The following is a 12,727-nucleotide window of genomic DNA, read 5'->3' on the forward strand; positions in this document are numbered from 1 at the left end:
TTAGTCTTCAGCCTTATCCGATCCATCCTAAAGAGAAAAACTAACAAAACAATGAGATGGGTAAACCCTATCTTCTTGGGATGACGTTCTATTTTCCCATCAAAAGTATTACATCGTACTAGATGCATCCAAACTATGATCTCATTTTAGATATCCCCGAATCATAAAATATAATCCTATTTTTTATGAGGAAATATGACGTCGATCATATCAAACCGAACTAAACTATAGAACCCCATTTTTTATGGGGAAATATGACGTCGATCATATCAAACCGAACTAAACTATAGAACCCCAAATCTTGTAGACTCAAATTATTTTTTGGTTTTCAAATAATTAGAGCACGAAAACACGCGCCACCCAAAATTACTTTCTCGACGTAGGATAGAAGACGAAGTTATAGTTTCTGACTACGACAGATAATGCCTTCTCCGCAAAAAATAATGGGGCATTGAACCCTGGTCTCAAGGTTTAGCATGGGGCACATTTTACCAATTATGCTAAGTAATCATTATGTGAAGCTGAACAACTGAACAATTATTAGTAAAGAGCATGGGGCACGTGCCCCACCTCCTAACACTCTAGATCCGTCCTTGGCAACATTGTTTTGCTTATTCATCGCTTCTTCACACATCAATTTTTAGAGAGGGACTTCTGAACTGTACGTGATTATCAAATCTCTTTTTGACCAAGAGGGTCTTGCGTTTACTTGTGATTTGCTGATTTTTTGCTATATGATGCATTTTTGAGAGAGGGGAGAGGGGGGGGGGGGGGGGGATAAAATTATATCCATGGATTCGCTGTTTGCTTACTAAGCGTAAGCGTTCGTTTCTTCTCTTTTAGATTTTTTTTTTTTTCTTTTTTGAGTTTTCTGTTTATTTCTTATGAACATATAAACACATTCATGTGTGTAGAATGTGAGAAGATTAATGATGATCAAGATAAAATAAAGGTTTGGTGTATTGCCCATAGAAACAAATGAAAGAAAAAATCATATAATTTATTTCGGAGTCCATCATCATCAGAATGTGTCACAAATTTTATGTTTTTTTACAAATATATAAATTTAGATTATTAACCAAAAATTACAACTTTGACGACCCCACTTAATTAAAAAATATAAAAAAAATACCAAATTTGATCACAGTTCATAACAGGAAAATATCAAAACCAACCGAAAGAAATTAAAGAATAAAATTATATCTTCTTCTTAGACATCAAATCAGTGACAGACTGAGCATGAGCTTCTAACTAAACTATAAAAGCCCTCAACTCAAACCAATTGTCGGTTTCTAAATGTAGTTGCTCCAATTAGAACATGAACTATTTAAACCCAAAACTACCAAGGCATAAACTTGACTTCTCTTTACCAAAGCAATTAAGATCAGAACCCGGTTAAACCTGATATGAGCCCGTCTAAGAAGATTTTTTCGAAGGATCGAAGATTTGACCAGCGAACAATATGGTTCCGGTTTTGTCTTCTCTAATCAAGAAGAGAAATGGATGAGCCACAAAATCGATCTTAGGACGATTACAAAAGCTGTATGGTACCATAGCAGTGGCAGCAGCAGCTGTTGCACCTTTTTCATCGATCTCGACGCAAGCACTATGGTAAATATGAAGCTTTTCTTCTTCCTTGGAAGCCTTAAACATGAAAGAGATTTTAAACTTTGGAATAATGATGTTATCAACTTTATCTTTGTGATACGGAATGTGTTTATCCACGAATCCAGGAGTAGATGTCATTTTCTTCACGAGTTCATCCAATCCATCTTTCTTGTTTGGCAGATAGAAATACATTGAGAATTCACGATTGGTATCATCATGGCCTTTTCGGTATGGAAGCCTGAGGACCTTGAAACCATTGTAAGCCTTAACGTATTGCTCCTCTTTGCTGCTCATAAATGGTACAGACACTGACGAGCCATTGACAAGGTGAAACTTTTTGTTTTTTGTACACGACTTCTGAAATGGTTTAGCCCAAGCTCCTTTGAAGTACAATGCGTTTCCAGAAACCTCATTGGTTTTGCTTTCAACTGATCCAGGAGGAAGAAGGTCTGTGATGAGACCATTTGTCTGATCTGCAGCCCATTTATTCAGCCCAAGAAAGCACTTCTTCAGCCTTGATCATAACAATAAAACATGTCAGTAAAACTCAATGAATTTGTTTTTTTTTTTTTTCCTAAACATTGAACTGTGTCTTTGAAACATTAAAGACTTTTTCCTTATTGTCTCATAATAATCTCATTATTTGGTTTTAAGGTTTCTTTAGAGTTTTAGGATTTGTTATAGACTTATGGTTAAACAGTTTGTATTCAAGAACAATTAAACAATCTTTATATATAAATCTCTAAACCCTAATTAAGAAACCAAACCATATATGATCATGTAAACTTTCATAAATATATGTACAGGTTATCCGTTAAATTTAGAAAACTGAGTAGCTAGGGGATACATTACCTTGCATCGGAAATCAACTTGAGCGTAAGTAGCCTTGAAAGATTTCTCCATCAGATCCTTAAACGAATGATCAACTGGGAGTGTTTGCTCCACCCAAAAGCCATTAATAGACGAGATTTTGGGGCCACCGCTTGCACTGCCGTCAGCAAAAACCACCGTAGCGATCTCGCTGAAGACAGCTTTAAGCTCGTCGGAGATAGAGCCGTAGCGGGCACGCCAGGCAGCCATCATTGTGTAGGCGGAGTTGATTGATGCCGGAGAAAAGATGAAGTTAGAGTTTCTTGCTTTTGAAGCTATGATTTTACCCGTAAGGACCAAATCTTCGTCGTTTCGCTTCTTTATTGCTTTTCGCAGATCGATCTTTGACAGAGAGGGACTTGGGATTACTTGTGAAGGATCTGCTGTTTTCGACGATATACTAAGGTTTTGTATAGTCATCTTTGGATTCATCCTTGAAACAAAGGTCATCCTTGGATTCATCCTTAAAAGAAAGGAACTTGCTACTGCGAATCGTTGAGCTATCATCTTTTTAGGTTTTCCGTCTAGTTCTTCTGAGATATCATTTGTGTGTGCAGATGTGTATATATATAATTCTGTGCAGAAGGTATAAGACACCTAGTTTCTAAGATAGAGAACTAGGGTTTTGCTAATAAACGGAACAACGTGCCGTTTGTTTTTCCAAAGTGACGAGGAACATTATGATTTTTCATTTACATGTTTTGACAGAAAAACAACATAAAGTGTGTATCGCACAGAGAATATAACTCACATTCACATAGTTCAAAGACATGTAAAGTGATCCAGAGTAGTCAAGGGAAAAGACAGAAGTACCCCCTTGACAAAGTGATCCCATAGCAGAGGAAGAAGAAGACAGTTTGATAACACTTCAGCTCAAGCAAATGTCTTGAACCAAGTAACATGGAACACACAAACAGAGTTTATGGGATTTTTCTTCAGCCTTTTCCACCCTAAAGAGAAAACAAAACAATGAGATGCGTAAGGAGAAAGGCCCCTAATAAAACTGCTGTATCATTTGATGCTTTAAACAATCTCACCTTGCGAGGCGGGGTTCCTCTCCTTCCTGCTTTGCCAAATCCGAAATTTCCTTTCTTCTCAGATGCTTTAAGGATCTGAAATGAGCAAGTCAAGGAATCATCCACACTCATCATTGCTCCTGCGTTATCAAACTCTCCACAGTAGTTTGGGGCCGAGAATATCGTTACTAGCTGTCTATTTGCAAAGAATTCATACCCGTCTTCCACAACCTAAAGTGAAAAAACAAATCAAACTTCAATGGGTTAAAGTATTCGTCCATAATTAGTAAGTCATAATAAGCTTTGAGTAGCACTATGATGAGAAGTTGAAATGCCACAGATACATGTCTAAAAAGGGGTTTTCCTCAAGCAAAACATCACCTGATGAGCTCTGCAAATTAAGTCAAGGTCATGTGTTTGAAGAAACTCCTCGACTTTATCAACCCCAAAAGTGTAAGAGACTCCCCTGTCATTCTCTCCCCATCCTTCAATATCCTTGTCAGGATCAGACCACAAGAGATCACATAGCAGCCCATGGTCAGGAATGTCAATAGGACGAGCAATGTTCCTGATCTCATCCAAGTGCTTCAACTCAGGGGATAGCCCGCCGTGCATACAGAGGATCTTTTCATCGATAAGAGCAGCAACAGGGAGACAATTAAAGCAGTCAGTAAAAATCTTCCAAACTCGAACGCTATATCTCTTCTTGCACTCGTCATAGAATCCGTAAATACGGTTAATAGAAGCACACTCATGGTTGCCACGTAGAAGAAAGAAATTCTCCTTGTATTTGATCTTGTAAGCAAGAAGAAGGCATATGGTCTCTACACTCTGCTTTCCACGATCTACATAATCCCCAAGGAACAAATAGTTTGCAGCCGGTGGGTAGCCACCGTACTCAAACAATCTCAAAAGATCCGAGAACTGACCATGTGTATCTCCTGTTAAAACATACGAAAACAAAAACTCAATCCCCCACACAACACAATAGCAGCTTCTGAATCTTTTGATATGGAGACAACATAACACATTAGCCGAAATCAAAGATGGATACGAAGACCAATGATCATTTCTAATTTCATTTGGTAACTCACTGACTGATGATATAACTGATCAAGTAACTCTATCTAAACAACAGATTTATATATGCATTTATACAAAACTCTAACCAAGCTCTGCTATCAAGAGAAACACGAGTTTGACCAACCATCATCATGATACGAATTCCTCTTAAGTAATTTCAACAGCTCTAATTAGCTAATCAACATCGAGTTCCATTCAAAAGGAACATAATCTAGGCAAATCAAAGAAGAAAAATTGTAAAAGGACATGTGGGTTAGTAATAAAATGGAATACCACAAATCTTGATAGGAGCCTCGAGTTCGAGAAGGTTAGGTTGACTGAGAAAGATCTGTTTAGCGGTAGAACAAAGATGTTTAATCTCAGCCTCCGTGAACTGAACCTGCTTCGTGGTCTTCCCGTTCTTCGCTCCTAGTAACCTCTTTATAACATCATCAACCACACTATCTTCCATCAAATAAAACTACAATAACCCCTTCGAATTCGAAACACCGGCGGGATGGGATTGAGATAAGAGTTTTTTTTTTTTTTGTTTTTCGTGTCCGACCTCCAGTTTCGGAGCTCCGTTTCCGATCAAGGTTGTTCAGAATCACCACCTTCCTCTTTGTACAGAATCAATAGAGAGAGAGATAACAAGAGAGGGTTTGTGGTTTGTGAAGAAGGTAAGAAGAAGAAGAAGAAGAAGAAGACGGAGGAGGAGGAGCCCTAGACAGAGAGAATCGGCTAGAGAGACAAGGGGGAAGGAGAAGAAAAGGAAAGCACACGTGCGGCTCGTGTGTACCGGAAGGGACGGCTTCGTCTTTTGACCAAACTTTATTTCTTTCCTACTAATTTAAAAAACATAAATTTGTTTTTTAACTTTTTTTTGTCAAATGCGGCTGGAGTATTATTTTTAAAAAAATAAAACTAAACTAATAGTATTTCTATATTTTGTTTTTGTGAATCGAAACAAATCAAATAAAGAGTTCGAAACTAAAAATTTATTTTACTTTTTCCAAACGATAAAAAAAAAAATTGAAACGAAAATTTGAGTTATACATTTGGTTGACCAAAAAAAAAAAAAAAAAAGAAACAATACTATATGTTTATTTGAAATCCGAATAAGTGGGTTAAAAAAGAAAACTCCCGACTTTATTTGTTTGAAGAATCTTTTTTTTATCAATATGTTGTCTCTTGAACGTGTCCAAACGTATATATTTATAAATTATCGAAAACGTAACGAAGACTCTGCCAACGCTTATCCACATATATGACATAAACCCAAAAAAAAAAACCCACACAGACACACAAACAAGGTAGATCCACTCTTATGCCAGTCTATATATTTGGCACATACAATTGCTTTTCTTCGTCTAGGCCCAATTGCTGCTAATCCAACATTTACGTAAGGTGCAGAAGCTTAGCACAAATCTGGATTATTATTAAAGTTCTCTTTATTTTTTTTTCAATAAAATTCTGTAATTCATGTTTAAAGAAATTTCTTGTTTAAAAGTAAAAAGTAAAAATGATCTTTTTACTGTTAAAACTAAAAACTAAAGTCTTTATCTTAGTTAATTTAAAAGAAACTATAAAACGGAATCCACACAAATCTAACGTCGTTCATTCATTTCATCATATATTCAAGATAAGGGGTAATTTCGTCAAAAGATAATATAAGTCCCCGACACACCCCCCGCTCCAAGCAAACCCACCTGAGAATCTCCCAGTGGCATTTCTGGAAACTCACATGAACCAAGTGAAGTTTTTTCACTTGAAGTACGTGTCACTCCATTAACCAGCTAGATCACAAAAAACCTCGTCACCGCTCTACATCCAACGGCTCTAAACTCGCAAATAATGTGATATACTTTACCGGTACGGACGAGCTCACCGGAACAATCTCACCGTTCCGACTAGACGGCTTATCTAAAAAAAACAAAAGACAAAGTTCATTTCCCGAAAACTATAAATACTCCAATCTTTTTCTCTCCTCTTTCACTTTTCTTTTTGCCCTAGAATTAATAACACCCTCGATTTACGCAGCCGCTCCATTTCGTTTTCTCCTCCTCTTCTTCATCGACAGATACAAAAAAAAAAAGCCCCAAATCAATCGCACTCTTGTAGCTCACTTCAATCCATAAATTTCTTTTGATTTTTTAGTTTTCTTTAAAGCTCGAATCGAACTATCTGGGTTTGCTTTTAAAGGAGATGATGATGATGAGTTCGTCTCGCAGCTTCCGCGATGTTTTCGATTTGGGTTTGTGATGGATGGGTTAGAGGTTTCTTGTCCTGTGGATGTTTCGTTGCCGGCTAAGCTTATGGGATCTGAAGGGTGTGGTGGTGGAGTTAGGGTTTCTTCTAATAATAAAGCAGATAACAACTCTGACAAGGCTCGTGTCTCTATTGGTGGTGCTGTTAATTCTTCGATTGAGCGTTGTAGTGCTTCAATCAACAAGAAAGGTTACCTAATTGATGATCTCTCTCTCTCTCTCTCTTCATTTTGACTTTCACATTTCATTTGGGGGTATGAAGTTTAACTCGATTTGGGGCTTCATTGGATAGTCGTAGATCCAAATGTGTGTGTTTGTTCTTGCTACTTTGGTAATAAGACAGACATATATCTATCAGAGTTTGGTAAAGTTGCAAACTTTTCAAAGATTGGTTAGATACTTTTCGATTTACTCTTCTTCCTGATTCAGTTGCAGGAAGTAGCAGTGGGGCGTCAGATTCATCGTTATGGCGCAAGTTAATGCATTCACACGACTTTGTACATGATAGGCTTACCAAACTTAGAGTTGAAAATTCGTCCGAGCCTTCAAACGGTTATTCACCAGTTGCCAGTCCAGAAAGTGCTGAGTCTCCTAGGAAAAGAGGAAAACTTTCGAGTAGTAGTAATGGGACTTCGAGAAGGACTAAACTGATACTTTTAGATGACACTGTGAGCACACCAAGAGATAACGACACCAAGGAGATGTGTGGGCAACGGTCTACTACTTTCTTGGGTATATCTCAGGCTTTTTTTTTTCCCTTTAAAGAGGTTAACATTGAGAATTTGAAACTGATGATTGTCTTGACCATCTGGAAATAACAAAGTTCTGTGCGATTTTTAAGTTCCGATGAGAACCCTCTTGTGATTTCCTTGTCTGCAGTATATGCAGTCGTCTAGTCAATAGCATGATGTTTTTGAAGAATATGTAATATGTTGATGATAGTTGATTGGTTCACCCTCTGGAAAAAGTGTTGTTTTGTATCAGTTTGGCTTGGCGTAGGTTACTTATTTACCTTCTGTTGATTGCTAAACAGATAAACCGTTAGTGGTGAAACAGCGGACCAGTTGTAACGGCAAGCGAGGTGATAGGAGGATTTCTAAAGTTCCCACGAGAACTTTTTCAACTACCAATTTAGCGTCTGGCGAGAATGCATTTTTCGGTATGTGACTGCTTCTGAATTAGTCTCTTCCTGTGGTATCCAATAGAGTACTGCTAATTCAACAGTTGACTCCTCAACCTGGTCCATTTACTTCGGCTAGTTATTATAATTTTTTACACTTTCAGTTCTATAAATTGCGTCGTCTGAATTTGAAGTGATTTACAAATGAACCTGGTCTGAGGTAGCTTTAGAGGTTCCCTCAGTCACTTGTTGTGATTTTTAGTTTATTTTAATCTTAATCATCTCTGACATCACATTGAAAAGGTTTCATTGGCTGACATATTCTTTGCATTACTAAGGTACCAAAGGGACAGTGTGAGAGTCATAGCACCTGTGCATTTCACTACTAATTCATTAAAATGCGGCCTTGTTGATATAGCAAGGTCTCGTCAGTATATCCTCCTCATGTGAAATGCTCTGAACTTTTTCCTAGTATTGTGTCCACCTCTTAATTTTCCTTATATGCAGGTGCCTATGGCCTGAAGCCTGCAATAAATGATGTTACCAAACTCATTGAAGATTTGTCATTGAAAAATCTTCTTGAAGGCTCTTATGAGTGCCCTTCTTTGGGAAAAGACAAGATGAAGAAATTGGAGAATATTAATGACACTTTGCTCAGTGTGGTCAGAAATGTTTGGTCCATTGTACCAACTAGGAGGCCTGTTCAATCACAAAGCTCTACAGAATTAGACACTTGTCTCAGCAGAACCTTGAGTTCACCACCCAGCTCTGTCTCTGCTTCACTACCAAATGGTGAAAACACCGATAAAGTAAACGCCCTGGATGGAGATCTATCCTCATCTTCCAAGGTAGATTTCTTAATCCAAGTTTCATATATATTCTGATTTGACCTGTAAGTATACATGACTTTAATGGTTTTGTTGCTATAACAGGAATGTGATCTATTCTTTGTTTTCTCAGGATCTTTGTATCAACTCTGAAATTCTTTCCACTCCACTTAGTTTTCCATTATGCGATGCTAGTGATGTATTAAAAAGATTAGGCCTTCCTCCGCCAAAAGATTTAGACTCTCTGCTCCAAGATGCATCAAAACCTTCTCAGAACTCTAAAAACAACTCGGACCAGCAGCGTTCTGCTAAACAACTACCTCCTCGTAGTGGATTGCCACATTTCCCTTGGTCACAGCCTTTTAATGGGAGCTCTAGAACCAACTCAGAAGCAGCAAAGCTTGTAACCGGCAAGACACTTTGTCAAGGACGATGGCTAAGAATACCCGACACTACTATGGGTTCTACAGAGGGTATAACTGATAATTTCGCCAATCTGGAATCACTCACTTTCAACCAAAACTTAGTCCCTCCACTACAGAAGCAAACTATTGCTGGAACTAAGACCTGTCAAACAATTTTCGGTAACACCACTTCGTGCCAGTGCCCAGAAGCATCTGTTTCTACCCTTCCAAAAGTTTCCATTGTTCCTAAAGGTAGAATCTGTTATCGTTTTTTTCTTTTTCCCCGCTTTTTATACTCCCAACTAAAACTATACAATATCAATTTATCTCTCATCGAATACAGAACCAGAGGGATCCCGAGATGTTCAAGATGATGGTATGTTTTCGCAAATGCTATTACTGATTACCTCAAATTTTAATCAAAAATCCTCTTCTGATGATGATGATATTTTGTGTACAGCTCTTTCCTGTCCACAGCTACTAGCAGCTGCTCAAACGCTCTGTGACATTGCAGTCCAATCCGCAAACCACAACAACCCAAATGGAATCCTCAGATGGCCGAATAAGCTCTCTCAGAAATCCAAGAAAGCCCGCAAAACCAAACTACTCGAAAAGCCTCCCGAAAGGCACAAGACAACTGTTTCCTCCTTCGATCATAACTCAAGCAACTACAACAATAACAACAACCATGTGAGAAAAGATTCAGCCGCAGAGCATAATCATCAACATTATCATCTTAAGCCTTCAAAGAGACTGAAACTATCAACAATGGAGAACAAGAAAGGAACATTCCCAAGCTCATCATCATCCCCAATAGAATCACATAGAAAACATTCATCTACAAGCAAATTCAAGAATCACTCCCGTTTGATGCCGCCGCCTCCACCACCAACAAGAACACTCCAAAGGTCATCCATGTATCCTCATAAAGCTCGGAAATTTCCATGAACCGGATGAACATAAGAGTGGTGGATCCATATAAACCAATCTTGTTTACTCAAGAAACCGGTAGGAGTCATTTGTAAATATGAATGGTGTCACGGTGTAAGGTAAGTTCTTCTCTATGTGCACAGTTTAGGTGCAGAGGACTATATATACATATATATAGTTATATATGTATTGCCCTCAATGTTGTAACGTTTTATTTTCAGTTGTAGTTGTAGCCACACAGTTCTTGTAAGGTCTGTTGTGTTTAAAGTTTTCTGTTCTACGAGCCTAATGATGAAAATTAAAAATCTCAACTTCAGTGTCTTGGATTTGGGCATATTTATGTAACCATACAGTTCCAATATAAAAAGAACCCACAGTTCAATACTTTCCCTTCTTCTAGTGACAAAGCTAGACTTTCCAGACACAAGTGTGGCAATTTACCACTGAATAAAAATTCCCGCAACTTGAATTAATTTGAACTTTCCAGACCTATATACTACACTTAAGCGAACGACCATGCAATGGAATCATTTAAAAACCTAGTGACCGAAGCTATACATTCTCCATGACGACGGTTTATACTTTAATATCGCATACACCTTGATGTGAAGAATAATGAGGACTACAACACTCGAACATTCTCCATGACGACGGTTTCCTAATGCCAAAACTTGATGCTCCTCAAAACCATGTCATTGACTGATTGACAATACCTACCTTGTATTGTCTCTCCACCAATTCATACCCTAGATAGTTCCTCTTAGGATGGACATTCGGGTAACTGTTCGGGTTCGGATAAACGGATTTAAAAAAATAGAATCTATTGGGTATTTTTTGATATATGGATTCGGTTTGATTTGGGTACTATTGGGTTCAAGTCGGTTCAAACTACAAATTTTAGAACCAGATTAGTATCCAAACTACCGGTACCCGAAAAAAAAATATTTAAAATTAATTAAATTTAAATAAATTTAGCTAAATTTTGATTTATGTAGCAAATTATTTTAGATATTTAGATATAAAACTAATTGAAATATTCAAAATTATAATCATAATTTTAGATAATTGAATTATATTAATACTAAGTATTATAAATATGTTTATATGTTCGGATTTGATGGGTACCAGATATTATCCGACTCTAATCTGAACCAACGGATATTAGAAAATAGAATCGAGTAGGGTTTTATAAGTAAACCCACACTTTGTTACCACGGTCGATATATACAACGATTATTGGTGAGACTAAAACACATCTCTCGCATTGTGTATGAGTAGGTCATGACTAGCCATGACTAGAGCTCTGAAGTACAAGGGCAAGCCAGTTGTATAGAGCTTAAGGATATGAATCATACGATTGATTTTTTTTAGTCAACCAAAATAACTTTTGTTTCTTGTAGAGATGTAACTATTAATTCACATCACACATGTGTAAATGTTGCATATATTAAAATAAATATTACATTCTAAGATAATGTATTAAATTTGGAAAGCCATCATGAAGTCGGTTCTAATTCAAACTTATTCAATCGCTTAAGTATGTGGTGTCACACCGATCAGTCACGATCGGTTAAGCTTTCTATTATTAAATACTCTCTATATAAAGATTTGTCAAATTTATTGTTTGTTTAATTGGCTAACTTTTGAGTTTTTCACAAAGGAACAGAGGAATAGCCAACAGAAATTTTACCAACATTTCACCTTTTTCCATATAGTGTCTTTTGATCTTAAATCAAATTGAGAAGATATGGTTATCTGTTTATGTATGACATTATCATATTTATTAGAAGATGCTACATCTCATCAAATATATAAATAATTATCTATCAACCATAATAGATACATTGTATATTAGTATATAGATCATTAGATCTCTTTCAAATGAACAATCCATTAATACACAATTATATTTGACGTTAGAGCATGTTACACACTGAAACTTCTCATTGCCGAGCATCAATATATAGAAAATATGGAAAACTCTATAATGTAAACACTTTGAACATTTTTCAATTCATTAAACTAAAAGCGTATCCACACAATCAGAAAATAATCTATAATAATTATATATTTTGTTCTTACTTAATACTACCATTTATAGCTTTATTTCCTTTTCTATTTTTCTGTTGTCAAAGTAGGATAATTGTTGTTGATGTAAGTTATTAAATATAAACAATTCTTGTTAGTGATCGCTTTGTATATCACTACTCGAATTTAAGAATGTAAAAGAAAATTAATTATATTAAAGGGACAAATTATGAATTATCTCTAGTTAAGGAGTTAGGAAGGTAAAGAAGACTTGATGATACTTCAAAGTCAAATAAGCAACTACAGTAAATGATTTCAAGGAGTAGCTGAAAGTTAATTAAATAATGACAAATCAAAAGATGACATAGATTCTCTCCTATGTACAAGAAGTTAAGTGGTTGTGTTGTGTCATTGACTAAGTAAGATATATGGTGGGTATTGGGCCTCGATCACGTAATTTTCTTCTAGAAGCCCAAAAATTTGTGTGTTTCTTCTATATGCATGAACGTAAAATATTATTAGTTCAACGACGTAAACATAATATAGACTACTTCATGACAAAAGTAAACTTTGAAATACACTAGACAATTAGTTA

At 36.5% G+C, this 12,727-nt stretch overlaps 3 protein-coding genes across 6 annotated transcripts; 1 reads left to right on the top strand and 2 right to left on the bottom strand.

Moving 5' to 3' along the window:
• Positions 1-1,320: 1,320 nt before the first annotated feature.
• On the bottom strand, positions 1,321-2,970 carry LOC104704029 (serpin-Z1-like). Its single transcript, XM_087457671.1, has 2 exons — positions 2,438-2,970; positions 1,321-2,122 (listed from the first exon to the last, which is right to left on the bottom strand). The coding sequence occupies exons 1-2, from the start codon at positions 2,938-2,940 to the stop codon at positions 1,417-1,419; spliced, it is 1,209 nt and encodes a 402-aa protein (XP_087313797.1). The 5' UTR covers positions 2,941-2,970; the 3' UTR covers positions 1,321-1,416.
• A 131-nt stretch (positions 2,971-3,101) lies between these two features.
• Positions 3,102-5,400, bottom strand: LOC104753069 (serine/threonine-protein phosphatase PP1 isozyme 3). The gene is made up of 4 exons (XM_087457672.1): positions 4,851-5,400; positions 3,876-4,435; positions 3,516-3,725; positions 3,102-3,428 (listed from the first exon to the last, which is right to left on the bottom strand). The coding sequence occupies exons 1-4, from the start codon at positions 5,026-5,028 to the stop codon at positions 3,414-3,416; spliced, it is 963 nt and encodes a 320-aa protein (XP_087313798.1). The 5' UTR covers positions 5,029-5,400; the 3' UTR covers positions 3,102-3,413.
• A 775-nt stretch (positions 5,401-6,175) lies between these two features.
• Positions 6,176-10,415, top strand: LOC104704031 (uncharacterized). 4 transcript variants are annotated; one of them, XM_010420146.3, is made up of 7 exons: positions 6,176-7,013; positions 7,259-7,555; positions 7,857-7,982; positions 8,451-8,791; positions 8,904-9,426; positions 9,518-9,550; positions 9,635-10,415. In XM_010420146.3, the coding sequence occupies exons 1-7, from the start codon at positions 6,818-6,820 to the stop codon at positions 10,120-10,122; spliced, it is 2,004 nt and encodes a 667-aa protein (XP_010418448.2). In that variant the 5' UTR covers positions 6,176-6,817; the 3' UTR covers positions 10,123-10,415. The 4 variants fall into 4 exon arrangements, 3 of the variants coding, with proteins under 3 accessions (XP_010418448.2, XP_010418447.2, XP_087313796.1); XM_010420145.3 differs by having other exon boundaries at positions 6,227-7,013; positions 7,253-7,555; XR_015561506.1 differs by having other exon boundaries at positions 6,457-7,013; positions 7,253-7,555; positions 8,876-9,426.
• Positions 10,416-12,727: the final 2,312 nt, after the last annotated feature.

This window comes from Camelina sativa, chromosome 7 (genome assembly GCF_030686135.1).
Source record: "Camelina sativa cultivar CO46 ecotype springtype chromosome 7, ASM3068613v1".
Lineage (NCBI taxonomy): Eukaryota > Viridiplantae > Streptophyta > Magnoliopsida > Brassicales > Brassicaceae > Camelina > Camelina sativa.

Bases quoted from the DNA above. Each gene is read 5' to 3' on its own strand.
- LOC104704029 (XM_087457671.1), bottom strand. From the start codon at position 2,940: ATGAATCCAAGGATGACCTTTGTTTCAAGGATGAATCCAAAGATGACT. The intron at 2,123-2,437 runs GTTTTCTAAATT...GTTATGATCAAG, and splicing joins ATGTATCCCCTAGCTACTCA to GCTGAAGAAGTGCTTTCTTG.
- LOC104704031 (XM_010420145.3), top strand. From the start codon at position 6,818: ATGGATGGGTTAGAGGTTTCTTGTCCTGTGGATGTTTCGTTGCCGGCT. The intron at 7,983-8,450 runs GTATGTGACTGC...CCTTATATGCAG, and splicing joins TGGCGAGAATGCATTTTTCG to GTGCCTATGGCCTGAAGCCT. The intron at 9,427-9,517 runs GTAGAATCTGTT...CATCGAATACAG, and splicing joins AGTTTCCATTGTTCCTAAAG to AACCAGAGGGATCCCGAGAT.
- LOC104753069 (XM_087457672.1), bottom strand. From the start codon at position 5,028: ATGGAAGATAGTGTGGTTGATGATGTTATAAAGAGGTTACTAGGAGCG. The intron at 4,436-4,850 runs GTATTCCATTTT...ATGTTTTAACAG, and splicing joins GGCTCCTATCAAGATTTGTG to GAGATACACATGGTCAGTTC. The intron at 3,726-3,875 runs GTGATGTTTTGC...TTTTCACTTTAG, and splicing joins TAATTTGCAGAGCTCATCAG to GTTGTGGAAGACGGGTATGA.